This window comes from Lissotriton helveticus, chromosome 9 (genome assembly GCF_964261635.1).
Source record: "Lissotriton helveticus chromosome 9, aLisHel1.1, whole genome shotgun sequence".
Classification (NCBI taxonomy): Eukaryota; Metazoa; Chordata; class Amphibia; order Caudata; family Salamandridae; genus Lissotriton; species Lissotriton helveticus.
The window spans coordinates 143,062,854-143,078,306 of NC_136070.1; the positions used below are offsets into that span (position 1 = coordinate 143,062,854).

Consider the following 15,453-nt stretch of genomic DNA (forward strand, 5'->3'; position numbering starts at 1 on the left):
TGTACACAGACAATCTCGCAGTTTTGTGAAGGCTGTTAAGCTTTCATCATCCCATTCTACAATATCCGGTGTTCCTGTCTTGGTCATTTTTATCAAGGGCCTAGCTAGGACTGCAAATCCCACAATCCATTGCCTGCAATATCCTATCACTCCAAGGAACATTCTGATTTCTTTCTGAGTACGGGGTAACTGCATCTTTTGAATTATTCTCACTCCTTCTGATGTTACTTTCCTGATGCCTTTCTCTATCTGGTGCCCCAGATATTTCACTGATTTTGCACAGAACTGTAATTTTTCAGGGGCCACTTTATGTCCCTTCTCACTCAGGTGATTCAGTAGGGCAATGGTGTCAATCACACAGTCCTTATGACTTTTGGACGCCACCAAGAGGTCGTCAATGTATTGCACCAAGACAGAATTTCCAGGTAAGACCAAAGTTTCCAAGCATTTTTTCAAGATCTGATTAAAGATAGAGGGGCTCTCTGTGTACCCCTGGGGGACCCTGTTCCAGACATACACGTGACTGTTGAAAGCAAATGAGAAAAGAAATTTGCTGTCTGGATGCAAGGGAATGGAAAAGAATGCATGACATAGGTCTATCACAGTGAACCACTCAGCATCCCAGGGAATCTGATACAGAATCACGGCTGGGTTCGGCACAATAGGACAACAAGGAACCACTGTTTTGTTTACCTTTCTTAGGTCCTGCACTACTCTGTACTTGCCACTAGGCTTTTTGATGCCCATAATGGGTGAGTTGCATGGGCTACTCATTACTTCCTGTATGATGTTTCCTTCTAGCAATTTTTGTATTTCCAGGGCAACACCTGCTCTCACTTCTGCATTCATTCTGTAGGGTTTAGTATTAGGGTATACTGCATTGTCCTTGATGGCTATCTGTATGGGGTCTACGTTTTTCATTAATCCTACATCTTTTCCGGTAAAGTCCCATACCTCTGGCTTCACTGTTTCTTGGAGTTCTTTGGGCAAATCCTGCAAAGTCATTCGTTTAATTTCTGAGTCAGGTCTGATTAACATTAATTTATAAATGCCATCTTCATCTGGGGTCTGAATTTCAACACCCTTTGGTGTGCAAAAGATGGTACAGTTCATTTTGCACAGCAAATCACGTCCCAGTAAGTTCACTGGACTGGTGTCACAAACGACAAATCTATGCATTTCTTTAAAGTTTCCAATTGAGATCTCCATGGGCTCGGTAACAGGTGTACTAATCAATTGATTAGATACTCCCACTACTTGGATTGCTTCTCCCGAGAGGGGTAGGTTTGGAACGTCCACTGTTCTCACAGTAGAACGGGTAGCGCCAGTGTCCAACAGAAAAGTGACATCATTTCCGTCAACCTTTCCTTCAATGTATGGCCCTGACTGGTCTACCGGCAAGGAGGCGCCAAGTACGCACTCCTCGTCCTCCCCTCTCAGGCCCCGTCAGTACTGGTCATCACAAAGGAAGGTATCATTTAGTAAATACTGCGAAGTTGCTGTATTTCTGTTCTCATTGCTTCCCCAGACTTCTACGTCATCACCCTGCGTGGATTTTCCCTTAAATACTTGCTTTGGTGCTCGGGGCAACTGAATCGTTTTTACCTGTGGTTGGGTCTTTCTTGGTCTTTCATTCTGCGTCTGTGGAGTTAAATCAGGTGTTTTGGAGTTATCATCCGGCAAATAGGGACACTCGTCTCGCCAGTGTCCAATTTCTCCGCACTGGTGGCAGGGAAATTTCTTCTTAGCCTCCTCCCTGCTCATTTTGGGCCGGGGCTTTCCTCCACCCCCACCCCCAGGACCTGGATTCTGAGTAGTTTTGGCCATTTTATTCAATTGTTTTTCCTGCTGTTCTGCGAGCTTCACTTGAGCCCACATAACCTTCTCCTTGAGAGCCTTTTTCTTTTCTGCCATCTCGTCCTCACAGTACTTTGCGTACCGTAGGACCTCATCCATCTTTTTAGTATGCCAACAGATTTTGTTATCTTTTATCCATTGACAAATTTCGGGTCTTAAACCATTTACAAACCTGTAAATAAAATGTGTCATATCCTTCATCTCGATGTTATCTATACCGCTGTATGTTTTGAACACCTGCAACAGCCTTTCATAAAAGGAGTGCACTGTCTCGTCTCTTTCCTGCGTGGTTCTATCTATCTTGGTCCAATCAGTTTCCTTTGCTGGTACTTTTAGTTTCAGATGCTGTATTACCTGCTCATATTTTCTCATTACCTCTTTCGATGGTTCCCCCGTTTTGTCGTCTCTTGGGTATTCCTCACTCGGCCAAGCTATGGCTATTTTACACTCGGTCCACAGATCTACAGGGACCACTATGTCGAAGAACCCATCCAGGTCCTTCCACAGGCATTTTTGCACCTTTACGAACCTCTCCACCTGCCTGTACCAATCCACGGGCTTTTCGCGTAATTTCGGGAAATCGTTAGTGAAGGACACAATATCCTGTCTGGACCATGGAATGTGCACATACTTTCCACCTGGTACTTCGCGCATAGGGCATAACTGTTCTGGTTTCTCAGTTTCCCTTAGAACAAATTCGGGAGTTGCCTGCCTAGACCTGGCCTCATCCTTTTTCTTGGCCCATCTGGCTTTCCACCTTTCCACATCTCCCCATTTTTCCAATACTGTCAATAGTTCTTTGACCTGTGCTTTCTTCCCTAAAACATTCAAGTTTTCCAAATCCTTGTCTGAGAAATCTGCCCTGTATGGTTTTCGCAGCGGTTTCGATCTTGAAATATCTATTCCCATGCTAGCAGCAGTGTCTGTCAGTTTTTCATGAAGCACTCGGGTATTTCGAGTGAGACTCTTGCAGATAAACAGCATTTCGTTTTCGGAGTAGGTATTTAATCTGTCTAATCCTACGTTTCCTGCCATCAATTCCTCTATTTCTATTCTCAGCTTGTAGAGATCTAAAGGTTTCGTTGGGGACGCTTGTTTTTCAAATTCTTGACTCCATCTTTCGATTTCTTCCGGAGTCACCAATGTGACACTCTTCGTACCTGAGGTCGATTCCATCTGAATTTCCCTCGCATTAAAAGGATTATGTCTTTTCTGTATCCTTTTTCCTGTATTTCTAACGGGCAGATCTAGCAGCGAGACCTCCGACTCGCACTCACTTGTCTGGTCATCTACAATTAATGGTTCTGGTCTGGTCGGTGCAATGACAGGAGTAATTACGGGAGGTTTCGGACTTCCTTGACGGTCCCCATACAACGGAACCACCGGTCCGATTGTTACTGGGATCGTTAAGGCTTCAGGACTTGCATTTAGCTGTGACATCTTCTGTATTATCTCAGCTCTCTGATTTCCTAGCGCTTCCCGCTCTTTCTCTTCTAATAACCTGTCCAAAGTGTTTCCATGTAACACCTGCGGGGTTAGAATGGGAGCATAACTCGGGGCAGTGGGATGTGTCTCACTTGGTCCTCCGCCATAATTAGGTTTCTGAAACAGACTTCCTGTGCCTAGAATTCTCTGATCTTCCTCATCCCGGGACTGTAATCGTGGCATTCCTGAACTCAAGGACCTCACCTCCGTAGGGGGGACGAGAGCAAAAATCTCCTTCACGTGAATATCCCGTCTCCCCACCCACGGGTCTCCTAGGGTAAATACTTCTGGTTTCTACGGGTCCCAGATTCTCAGTATAAGGAGGAATTAGATAATCCCCTCCCACACTTGCAGACCTGACCTCCTCCCTTTGTAGGGGTCTCCGGGGAATATCTCCTGCACTCGAAGGTCGGTGTCCCTCATTATAAGGAGGCGGACTTCTCATGCATATGTCATCTAACAATTCGTCATCTGATTCTCCCAGGGGCCCCCAATGTTTGGTCTTTTCTGTTCTTTCCCCCCCCCCCCCCAGGAGGATCTTCTGCTGGCATCATGGGAAACACTCCCTCAACAATCATACTCTGTCTCCATTGTTTCATCTTTTTGTCTCTGGTTTCTTGTTTCAGTTTTGGGTAATACTTTGTCAGCCCTTTATCCATTCGGGGCTTTTCTCTTTGGAAAGCCTCAATCTCCCATTCCTCTAATGCCTCATACTGCGTTAGTCTCGGTCTGGGATGTAATCCATTCATTCGGGTTCTTAAGTTGAATAAGATCCTACCATTAAAGGTACCTTCTAACGGAAAGGCCATTATTCCGTCGTCTTTTGTGTATTTCACCCAATTTTCTAACCACACACATGTATTGTACCCTCTGTCAAACATCATGAAAGAGGCGGGAGTATTTGGTGGTGGAATAACAATGCCCTCTCTAGTTTGAATCGGCTTGTCCTTTTTGAAGTAATTCTTTACCTTATTTACAAGGGACATTTTTCGCTTATTTCCGTACATAATGCCGTATCTATTAGCCTTCCACTGATCCCTTTCAAACCCTAGGTTTCTTGGATCGGGTCTAGTCTCTGGAGTATACGAGTGCCGCATACGATTCCTACGCCTAACTTGGTTTACAAAATTACCTCCAATCAGAATGCGTCTTGTAATTCCGTGCGACCAATGGGGTGCACGAGTTCAAATATTTTCGGCCAATGGGTGCGCGGCCTTTTCGCGAGACAGTTCTCACGCTTCGGCGCTCACCCCTCCTTCACAATTCCAGCCCCGCTACCCGCCCGCTGTTTCTACCAATCCCAGCGCAGCACAGAGTGACGTCAGAGACGCTTCGCGACTGACTCCCTCCCTTCACAAGGTAACGGAAACTTTCTTTCTTTCTAAAGTGCTCGTGCTTGGTTATTTTACAACGAATACACATTCGCCACAGTGCTCAAGTGTCTAGACAGAAAAGAGTTGTTTTACTGCAAGTAAACTACTTCCATTTACTTTTCACACACTACGGGTAGATCTCTTCCGCCTACCCTTCACTCTAGCATCAGTGAACCTGTTACTTCCCTAGACCCATCCACTCTTTCCGGGATATATCCGAGTCTAAGGTTTCCCAGCGGACCCCTTTGCTTTCACCCAAGCCCCGATGAACCTGCTACTCTTCCGATGTGACCCTTATTAGGTTACGCCACTATGGGAATTTTGCCAATGAACCTCGTTACTAACATTTATTCACACATGTATTCAGAAAAAGCCCTAGTTAGTGCTTCCGGTTCTACCTAACCTGCACCTAACTTTCCTTGAGCCTGCGACCTCGAGGCAAATGGATTCTATTCACCACTTTGCCATTCAATTCCCCGGGGAGTTCCGACAACACTTAACAAACCGTTTTACATACGCATGGATTAATACATATAACCATATAAGAACAAGAATAACAATTTTCAAACAATTCATAAATTTCAAAAGCAACGCATTCTCAAGAGAGTGATCAAGTCCCCCGAAATGGCCGCTCTTGTAGCAGCATCAATATACTAGCAGCTACCGACTTGACTTAGCCTAACTAGTCCTACCTAACCTTCAACTATTCCCTAACCATAACTCTGCTACCAGAAAATACTGATAGAGCGCGCGGGTCACCCGACCAATAATTTCGCCACTTCCGGCTTCGGGCCCATGTATTTCAACTCACCATATACATTGATCGGATGACCTCACGGTCTACTATCAATAATTTGTGATTTCCTTTCGTTATTCTTCAGAATACCCGACTTACCATCCACCGATGCGGGTACCTATGACCACAATGGATCAGGGAGCTAGCTGTAAAAGGAAAGGCAGCAAAATACAAACCCAACAAATAACATTCAAATTCTCTTTGTAAATGACCACGGACAACTGGAAGTTTTAAGGTCTTTATCTAAAGTTCGTTCTCAGAAATCATTAGATTTACAAGAATAAGACAATCAATAATCAAAATAATGAAAAGTACATAACTATAGAGAAATAAAGTCAGGGTAACCATTGAAATTCTGATATGAGATGCAACGGGAATAGGCTATGCAGATTTTGAAAAAAGTTTAAGAATGGACATTCATTAAGGAAACAATCTTATGCACGTACTAGAGATTCCCTATTGTAAAAGTTTATACTATGGTAAATTCAAAGATCCTATATAACTATAGGAGAGTCTATGAAGAGAGACACGCTATGCTTTAAGGCAAAAGTTCTTTAGACAATTTAAGTAAGGAGGTTCTAGACCATATGAGAAAGTGACAAACTGCAATGCAAAATATAATTTCTAACAGGTAGGATAACATAGGAACACGTTACGAAACAACTGCAAATGACTTTATGTTTAAATGGCTGCGGAAAAGCATGGAAAAGTAAACATATGCAAAAGGTATGTCTTTATTAAAGCAAAGGACAGAAATTCAGAAAGGTGCAAGATTCAGAGTTTTCAGAGGAATATTTACCTAGACTGGTGTGGAAACCAAACCCTGGCCACGGGTCAGTTAAGGACAGGAAACCCTCAAGGAAGGATACCCCTCAATGGACAGCAGGTGCAGAATGGACACCCCGGACAGGACAGGAAGACCAGATTAGGATCAGGACAGGACCACTCGGACAGGACCCTCAGGACAGGACCGGCACCCGCAGTTCGGAAGCAACGCCTGCGCTCCACCCTCTCTGCAGCTATCGATCACGACCCCGATTGGGTCAGCGAACTCCCAGCAAAGTGCTTCCCGCCAGCACCTTAAGGTTTAGTAAAACCTTAGTCTATGGTCAATTTCGGACAGAGTGCTCCGCAGCGCTCTGTATCTTCAGTCACCTATTGAGTGCGTTGGGTCAGTGACAGGTCAGCTAAACCAGACAAGTCGGACAATTTCCCTAGGTGAACCCAGGGTAGATATACTGTTTTGGGACGGTGTACCACCCCCCAATGTTGCAAAGTGTCAGAATCCCTCAATTTGGATTGGTCCTAAGGTAGGGTTTGGGTAACACACCAATCAGAATAGACTATTTGGAGGCCTACTTTGCATCTCTGGGTACCGCCTAGCGAGATTGGGGTTCCCATGGGAAGCTGTACAGCAAACAATATCGCTACACACAATGTATCATATAAGGAGCAACTTTCTCCATTCTCGTAGGGCAGAGGTGGCTTTCCCATGAGCATCTTGACTGTGGCTGCCAGCTGGCTGAGTTCCACTGTCCAATGTTGCCACCTTTCAGTGCACCACGAGTATGCGCAGAAGGGACCTTCACTATGGCTCCCAACCGGTTCGGGCCCCCATTCCCCGCAGTACATGAAAAGTAAGCGAGAACAAATTAATACATAGAAATAAATGAATGCATTACATGTCATAATTTTGTACTTTATTCTTATCACTATAAAAATATACTATGCAATTAGAAATTAGCAAAATATACACTGTCACAAGAGCAACTGCACGAGCAATACCACGTTATTGCCAAAGCTGCGTATTACGCATGCGCACCCTTTCCCACCAAACTTATAACTACGTCAGGTCACGTGAGTGTGACTGACGCATGCGCAGAAGCAATTTTCCAATCGGCGGCCATGTTTAGGAACACGGATTAGTTGTATTAGAAATACACGTACGCAAGCTTCCTCTACCTCGTTCGAATATAAAAATAAAAGATTAGTAAGACGTACAAATTTTATTAATTGATTACACACGGGCGAGGTTCATGACTCGAGCAAGTCGCGATGCGAAGCTTGCTCTATCAGGAGGATAGCAAGAGATTTAAATCTGTGGCAAAATCACTGTTAGGTTAGTAGGCAAGCGATGAGCTCTACCAGGAAAAATAGCATTTCAGTCACTACTAGGAAAAATAGCTCATCTATTTGCATTTATTCCTAGTGAGCAATGTCAACAACTGTAGCTTGACACTCATAGTATGACTTATTTTTTTGTTACATTGTGTATTTGTTTTTCTCTCCCACTTTTCCTAAGACCACACCTCTTCTGAAATATACTGTTTTAGGTACTACTCTCTGCTTTCTTATATGTTTTGATACAGAATACATTATTTTAATATTTTACTCCACCTTTCCTCTCCTAATTAGTGGAAATATTCATAATATAGTAATATGCATAGATCACAATGGGACCATAGTTGAAAGTAAGTAAATATTTCAAATGGTCTGTTCTCTAAAAGTGGTTTGGTCAACCTGCTGCTTAGATTAACACATTTTGGTGTTGAAGTTTACAGTGCAAACCCACGAATTGCACTCAGTGTTCATGTTTTCACAAAAAAGGTGTATTGTTTTTGGTGGTTTTTTTTTAAACTTGTTTTTTTTAGCAGTGGCATAGCACGCAACAGGACAGTGCAGTACTTATGTCGTTATCACAGTGAATAAAGTATTGCAGTCCAATGGAGCCTTCCATCAAATTAAAACAAGTTGAATATTTATCCACATTTGGGACTGAGGACCAAGTAAGTACAGTAGCCACATCAGGTCTGAGACACGACTAGGCATCCCCGGCCTATAACCGATGAACAATAAGTGAAACTACACATGCATTTTGTTTTTATTCATGATCAAAATAATTGAAAACAAAAGGAGTCTAACAACATTAACAGATATAATGGATCACCAGCAGTGGCAGCATGTACCCATTGCGGATCTCCCATAGGAGAAAGGGAGGTTGGGAGTGAGGAAAACATTGTTGGGGGGAGGGGGCGGAGCTTCACCTCAGGAGAAGGAGGGGGAGCAAAAAAGGCCCAAGGCTAACCAGATCCCAAACCTAGGAGTCCGGCTTTCAACCCCCCAACAGCACCAGACATGTGCATATACACAACCTAAAATATTCATGTTTTTATGGGAAAGTGGATTATTATTATTATTATTTGGGGTAGACAAGTGTCCACTTCAACAAGAAAGAGCACCAGCTTGTAGGTGTAACACAAATTAAATATAATAACCTGGGCTCCATCCCTTGTAACGTGTAAAGTATTTAGGCAGTGTATACACAGTAGAAATAATCACACAAAACACAATAAAGTTCCACGTCCAGTTATAAAATAAAGTGACAAAAAATGTATAAGTAAAACGACAAAAAAAACAACAGTAGCTATGATTTCTAAAAAATGGAAGCAAAAATAATGCTAAAAAGCACACAGCGCTAATCAGGCTATAGAAGCGGTACACTGGGATCTAGGGACGATTTAAGGCCAACTGTGATGCAGCCCTGGTCAGAAACAACAAGTGAATTAGTCCAGGTGAACGTCTGGAAATCAAAATGTTTTTTTACGTCCCAATACTAAAAGGGAATTTTCCAGCTTTAAAGAAGACAAATCCTCCTTGAGCGGGTAGCAGCTGAAAAACATAGCCGCAGCTGTGGAACTGAAAACTATATACTTTAGGGAGGTTGGAGCCCTCTGGAGCTTTGGCGAATTCTCATAGAAAATTTTCAAAGTTCCAAAACAGAATGGAACTTGGTTGTTGTTTCGAAGGTGCTGGGAACCTTGACCGTAATGAAATTGATGTTGAATCTTATCCCACGGAACTGCCAATTTGATATTTTTCCTCACAGTACATTATAGAGGAAACATTTTTCAAAGTTTCAAAACTTTATTCTGCTGCCCAAACAACCATAGTAGTACACTTATAAGGCCTGATGACCTTGTAGGAGAGAATTTAGAGACTCTCTGGTTAAGAAGCAGAGGTCAACAGCAAAGTCCAGTCCAACTCCAGCTGTCACTGGTCAGCAGATTTGTTTCAGAAAAAGTCCTCTTGCAGCTTGTTGTGTCCCTGTAGCCTCACAGTAGGTCAGCAAACTGAACCTTGGAGATTAGAACTTTAGGGGAGCAGGTCCAGTCCCTTAGGGCTCCCCTCAGGTCACAGGGAGCACATCCAGTCATCTTTGCAAATTCTGCAGGTTCAGAAAGTGTTCTGAGGAGGTGTCTTGCAGTGTCGCATTAATTCATGGCAGCAGCTAGTTGGTGGGAGAGACTCCTGGGCGCTCCCTAACCATCCAGGTAAAACTGCCCACTTGTTCAGCAATTCCTGTTCACCTTAGCACTAACAATTCAACAGTCCCCTTCTCCTGCTATGCAGAGCCTATGTGCCCAAAGCAAACACAAGGAGATGAAAGACGGATCACTGAAACATTTTCAGACACCCACCCTCAGTCGCATATCTGGGTTGAATCCATCATCGTTCTTTAGCTCACTTCACCACCCCATGCCAGACCCAGCCATATGCAAATCAGTCTTGACACCGTTCCTCATGGGAACAGTTCAGCCTGAACTGCCAAGCCAGTCTTTCTTGGACCGGAAACAAGCATCCTGGGACCGGTTTTGGGTTTTTAACCCTCATCAGCCTGGCTAGCTTGAATCCAGTGGCAAAGTGAGCAAGGGACCCACCTCTCGGCATACCCTGCCAACTTATGGCGAACAAAGCAAATACAAGGAGATGATGGACGGAGCTCTTAAACTTTTCAGACACTCATCTCCAGTCACATAATTAATCCATCAGCGTTAAAATGTAAATGTAAATGTAAAGGTATGGCCAGGTAATAAATAGTTCCCTCCTCTGTGGTCACTCAAAACTGGTTCGAAGGATAGCTTTCTTCCCACTGGGTTTGGTGCCAGTCTGACAAGGGAATCAAAACCTGGGACTTTCCGAGTGTTACTTAATATTTGCTAGGGACAGGGCAAGCATCTTTGAAGTTAGTTAAATGCCTGGGCCCATGCCAGCTGGTCTTCCAGCCAGGGGAAGAAAACACCACCCCACTTCAATTCTCCCTGATCCGTAAACAGTTTTCACACCTCTTTCACTTCTGCTTCAGGCCACCTACAGGTTGGGCAGTTGCTGGTGAGCTAATACAAATTATCCTCCTGAAGCTTCAGGCAGGGTATTATTTACTACCAATTAGACTTCAATTTGACTTTTTTAAAACATTGAATTAAGTCTTTGGATGTGGTCTGTAGTTGGTACAGATGAAAAGGTGCAGATTAAATTTGATAAGCTATACTATAATTTATCTGTGGGCTAGCTGCATCCTGAGCAGCAACAATGCTGTGTTGGGCTAAGTCAAGGGAGAAATATGCCATTTGTAACGTAGCACTTGTTCCACTTATAAATATAATGCTTCCTGCCTTGTGAGCTGCAAGGTGTGCTTGGGGGTGATCTATTTAATATTTAAAATCAGGTTTCCATACTTGTCAAAAGGGTAATTTTGACAGGTTTATGCAGCAGGGTTCAAGATGCTGCTATCAGGCTACACAGAGTAGGCCTGAAACCAGGATCTCACTGCCACTCCAGCAGACCACAGGTGACAGTTAATGTTTCATGTCATTGGATATGCTATGGCCTCTTAGGGAAGTTCAATCTGCTAATCCGCTTTTAAGCCAACTTCGACATGTTTTAGGGATCAAAGCACATTCATTGGGTACTGGATAGCAGTGTCTCAACGGGGTTACTTTGCAACCGTTTTAATGTTGTTTTGGGAATTGTGAGAATCTGTTTTGATACATGTTGGCCAAGCCTTCAATATTCTATGGACTTCAGCATGCTCATCCTGTTACAGAGACGGTTTATTTTTGATGTACACTGAGTTACAAGGGACTTCGCTGATGATTTTGGAACGTAAAATTGTATTTACTTTCATTCTGTATTTCACAACAAGGGTATCTTGAAAGATGTGAACGTGTTGTTTTAAACATCTAATCAGAAACCTCCTTTTTATTTCCTATAGATCCTAGTTTGATTTCCTTTTTGAAGTCCCAAGGTTCAGGAGGAAGAGCAAGAAGAGTGAAAGCAGATTTACCCGAATTGCCTAACAATAAAGTTGCTGTGTGTTCTGGGGATGAATTTCAGACTGGAGTAAGCATGGATTCCTGTGAACAGGGACACAGTAAACTCACGCCAACAAAGTGCGAGGGCTTACTTAAGGAAGAACTCGTGGATTTTTCGTCAAAGGATGGATGCACCAAGTCATTTGGTAATGTGGAGAAACCAACAAAGGAAGAAACTTTGGAGCCTTCGCTGAACATCGATGAACTTGTGACAGATGACAGCATAGTTTCTTCCACGAACAAAGATAATTTGAAGGACAAGGATGAAACAATGGAAATTGCAGGTAAGAAATAACACCGTATCAGTCCAATCAAAGGATGTGCTACGGATAGAGCCTAAAAATAATCAGAATAGGAAATTCTGCCCCTCCCTATCAAAATATGTTCAATCAAAGGTGAACTAATACCAAGATCAATGTATAGCTTCCACCGTAGGCTTCACAGTTATTGTTTTCCTTGATAACCGCTTTGAAGAGCTATTCAATCAGTATATAACTACAAAAATTCCATTTCCTAAATAAACCATTTTACATTGGTTTACATCTTTCATTATTCAAATTATGCTTAGATTTTATTTTTTGTTCAGAGTGGCCATATCCCGTGTCGGACTCCATTTTGGGTGGCCACAGAGCAGACTGGCTAATGGGCACCAGATCTGGTGTCTGAGGCTGTTGAAGGAGGTAGTGTGGGGGGCAAGAGTGCATACCTCAACAGTCACAGAACCTACAGACACAACAACACATTCTTCAGCCAGTGCTATTCTTTTGTATAAATATTTTTTATTAGTTTTTAATTATAACAAAACATAAATTTCTCTTAACGAATAAAAGCTTCAAGCCAATCAATATCTTTATATATCTGAGCTAAACCTCTTCCTCCTTCATTATTCCCAACTGTGCTAGTTTTGGTGACTGGGCCACCGGTGGTAGCGTTAGTATCTTGGTATCATTGTCCAAAACCAGGTTATGTGGATTAAGTTCCATTTTTCGGTTTGGCAGCTCAGAAATGTTGTATAGGGGCATTTTGCCCTTCTTCTGCAGTCTCTCTGGTATATAGTATGTCCTACGCATGTATTTTAATTGGGTGAGCCGTAGTTTGACTGGGATTGTCATGGTCCAGGCTGACATTTTCTTCCAGTGTGCATGCATCTTTCTCCCACTCTAATTTAAGTTCAATAATTTCAGGGCTGTAAGAAATCCCCTTCTTATAGTCAATTTTCAGATGCCAAATCATGTTCCTCCACTATTTCAGATGAACATGCCCACTGGTTCCACTTTCCCTAGTCTTCCTATGACTCATTTGTCCCTTTTCATTCCCACCCACATCAACCCTCTCCCTGTTAAACAACTGATTGATTCATGTATCAAAAGAAATATGGCATGCAGGCTAACAACTAAAAGCTTGTCATCTTTATTCTTTGTTTTATTTGTGATAAAAGATCTGGATTTTAAAAATAAATTATGCTCATGTACTCTTCTTGTGTGAAAACAGTGTGCTACTGCAAATGGGTGTGCCACTTATTCACATGGGTAAAGTCTCATTCCAGTCTCGAGTACTGGGGTGAGTTGCTCTTTCCGGAGGAATGTTGGGGTTATTTCTCTTTTAAAAACAAGAGAACCAGCTTTGAGCTACCCTGTCAGTTATATCTCGTGGCTGATCATGGACCTCACCTGATGACCCCTGCCGAAAGGACAAACTCCACGATCTGATAAACGTCCACTTCTCTTAAATTCTCAGTTCCCACAAAATATTTCTCCTCCAAACCAGTTTCCTGCAAGCAAGAATTTACACGGAAAGGCAAATTGGAATAACAATTTTAAATTACATAAGATTACACTTCAAAGACTATCTCTTTACCCTGTACTGCATTAGTTAAACATCACCAGTATCTTTTGTAGGGGTCACTGCAGGCATTAAAATGAACTCTCGAAATACCTGCTCCATTGTACTGTACTGCGGGAATCAACATATCTGCTCACTTTTGTGAATCTAAACATCTGTAACAACTGCTCGCACTCGCCCCTCCCTCTGAACAGCAGCTCTTTAAATGTCAGAAGTTCCTCTTCCTCTCTGCCCATTTTGGGTGCTGTTGTTGAATGCTCCATGGTAACTTGTAACACTGGCTCTGCATCACTCCAGAGGTCCAGGCGCCGTACGAATCAGTGTGGTCACGGAAATAAAAAGGTACTTCTTCCAGATCCTGAAGGCATCCGAAACAGTGCAAGAACCATACACTTTGCATGTAAACATGAATACAATGTGCCCTGTGCTAGCCTATGGGGGTTTACAACTTGCATGTCTTTTGAAGATACTGACCAGTATGTTTTGTTTTCATCATAATGGTGATTTGACTAGTCGCCACTACGGTGCGAATATTGCCTTTACGGCTAACTCCGCAAGATGATGATGTGGTGTAGCCTGCTATCCGGCCCATGTCCGGCTGGCAATTTCTTTCGGGGCTGTGGATGTTTATATTCTGCCACGGCCTGGGGTGATCCCGGTCAGTGTGGGTTATATATGTTTTGCAAACAACTTGCCGGCTTTAGCAGAAGAGAAGACTGCCTGCTTCAATGTCTCGTGCTCTCCGGTGCGTTGTCAAAAGGCAGAAAATGCACCATCTGTCACCAGACACAACGCACTTGACCTGCACTCCAGAGTCCGGTGTAATTCATGATGAACTATGCTCAGCAAAAAAGACTGCGGCGCCCATGGATGGTGTTTGCGGTGCACCGCGGTGCCGCAGTGCAAAGTTTGAGAACTACTGATTTAGGGTCTGAGTCTTTGAAGTTTTATGTTGGGGTTCTGCTTTTTTTTTTTAAGTGCCCGCTCCTCTACTCTCTCTTCCTCTTGAAAGGCTGACTGTCACAGCAAGAGCAATTCCAAAGCTGATCGTCCCACAACACAAGCCATGGAAGTGACTAGATTTAACACCTGGATGTCAGCCACAGTGATATATGGATCAAAAGGTTAGCCCAGGGCCCAGACCCATACTCCATGCTATGTACAATTCACAGGCACACTTACATCCAGTGCATGTATACATCCTACACACACTGCACAGCACTGTACCTTGCATGGGTATACATATACCCAGCACATACATTTACCATGCATGCACTGCGCAGCACTGGATCCTTTGTATTGTGACTCTCATAGGCACCCATACACCCAGCATATGCAATCAACTGCACCAACTGCCTAGCATTATGTCCATTGTGTATTGTATCATTCCCAGGTGCACATACACCCAGCATATGCATTGAACATGCTCACACTGCAGAGCACTACATCCATCATCTATTGTACCATTGATAGGCGCAGCTACAGCCAGCGTGTGTATTCAACATGCACACACTGCACGGCACTATCTTCATGTACTATTCCATTCACATACACTCAGCATATGCATTTAACATACGCACACTGCACGGTACTTCATGATCCTTGTACTGTAGCCTTCCCAGGCACACAGGCACCCAGCAGAGATACCTCTCTCCTGCTTGGTGCTGCACTTCACATCAACCCAATATAGGCCAAGGGGTGAGTTAAGCACACAGCAGCTAAACTTTAAGGTGAGTGGGCCCATAGGCCTTACTCCAGTGACACAAGTTAAAAAGGACCTGCTGATTACTACATGGTGAGCTGCCGCCAAGGCGCTCATGCCGCCAAGGCGCTCATGCTGCCTAACTCCTGGTGAAGGTAGTTGCCTTCCACCATTATGAGGGTAGTACTTTGTGTGTCTCTCCTGGTCCAGTAAGACTATAGTCTGTTAGGTCTATTACATGGTGCA

General features: G+C 43.4%; 1 protein-coding gene across 2 annotated transcripts in view; it reads left to right on the top strand.

The window, feature by feature from the left end:
• Window positions 1–15,453, top strand: part of RPAP1 (RNA polymerase II associated protein 1) — a 334,836-nt gene that overhangs the window by 97,762 nt on the left and 221,621 nt on the right. For both annotated transcript variants that reach the window (XM_078659654.1, XM_078659653.1), the window contains exon 7: window positions 11,564–11,947. In XM_078659654.1, coding sequence (XP_078515780.1) covers window positions 11,564–11,947 — 384 coding nt within the window. The remainder of the gene's footprint in view (window positions 1–11,563; window positions 11,948–15,453) is intronic.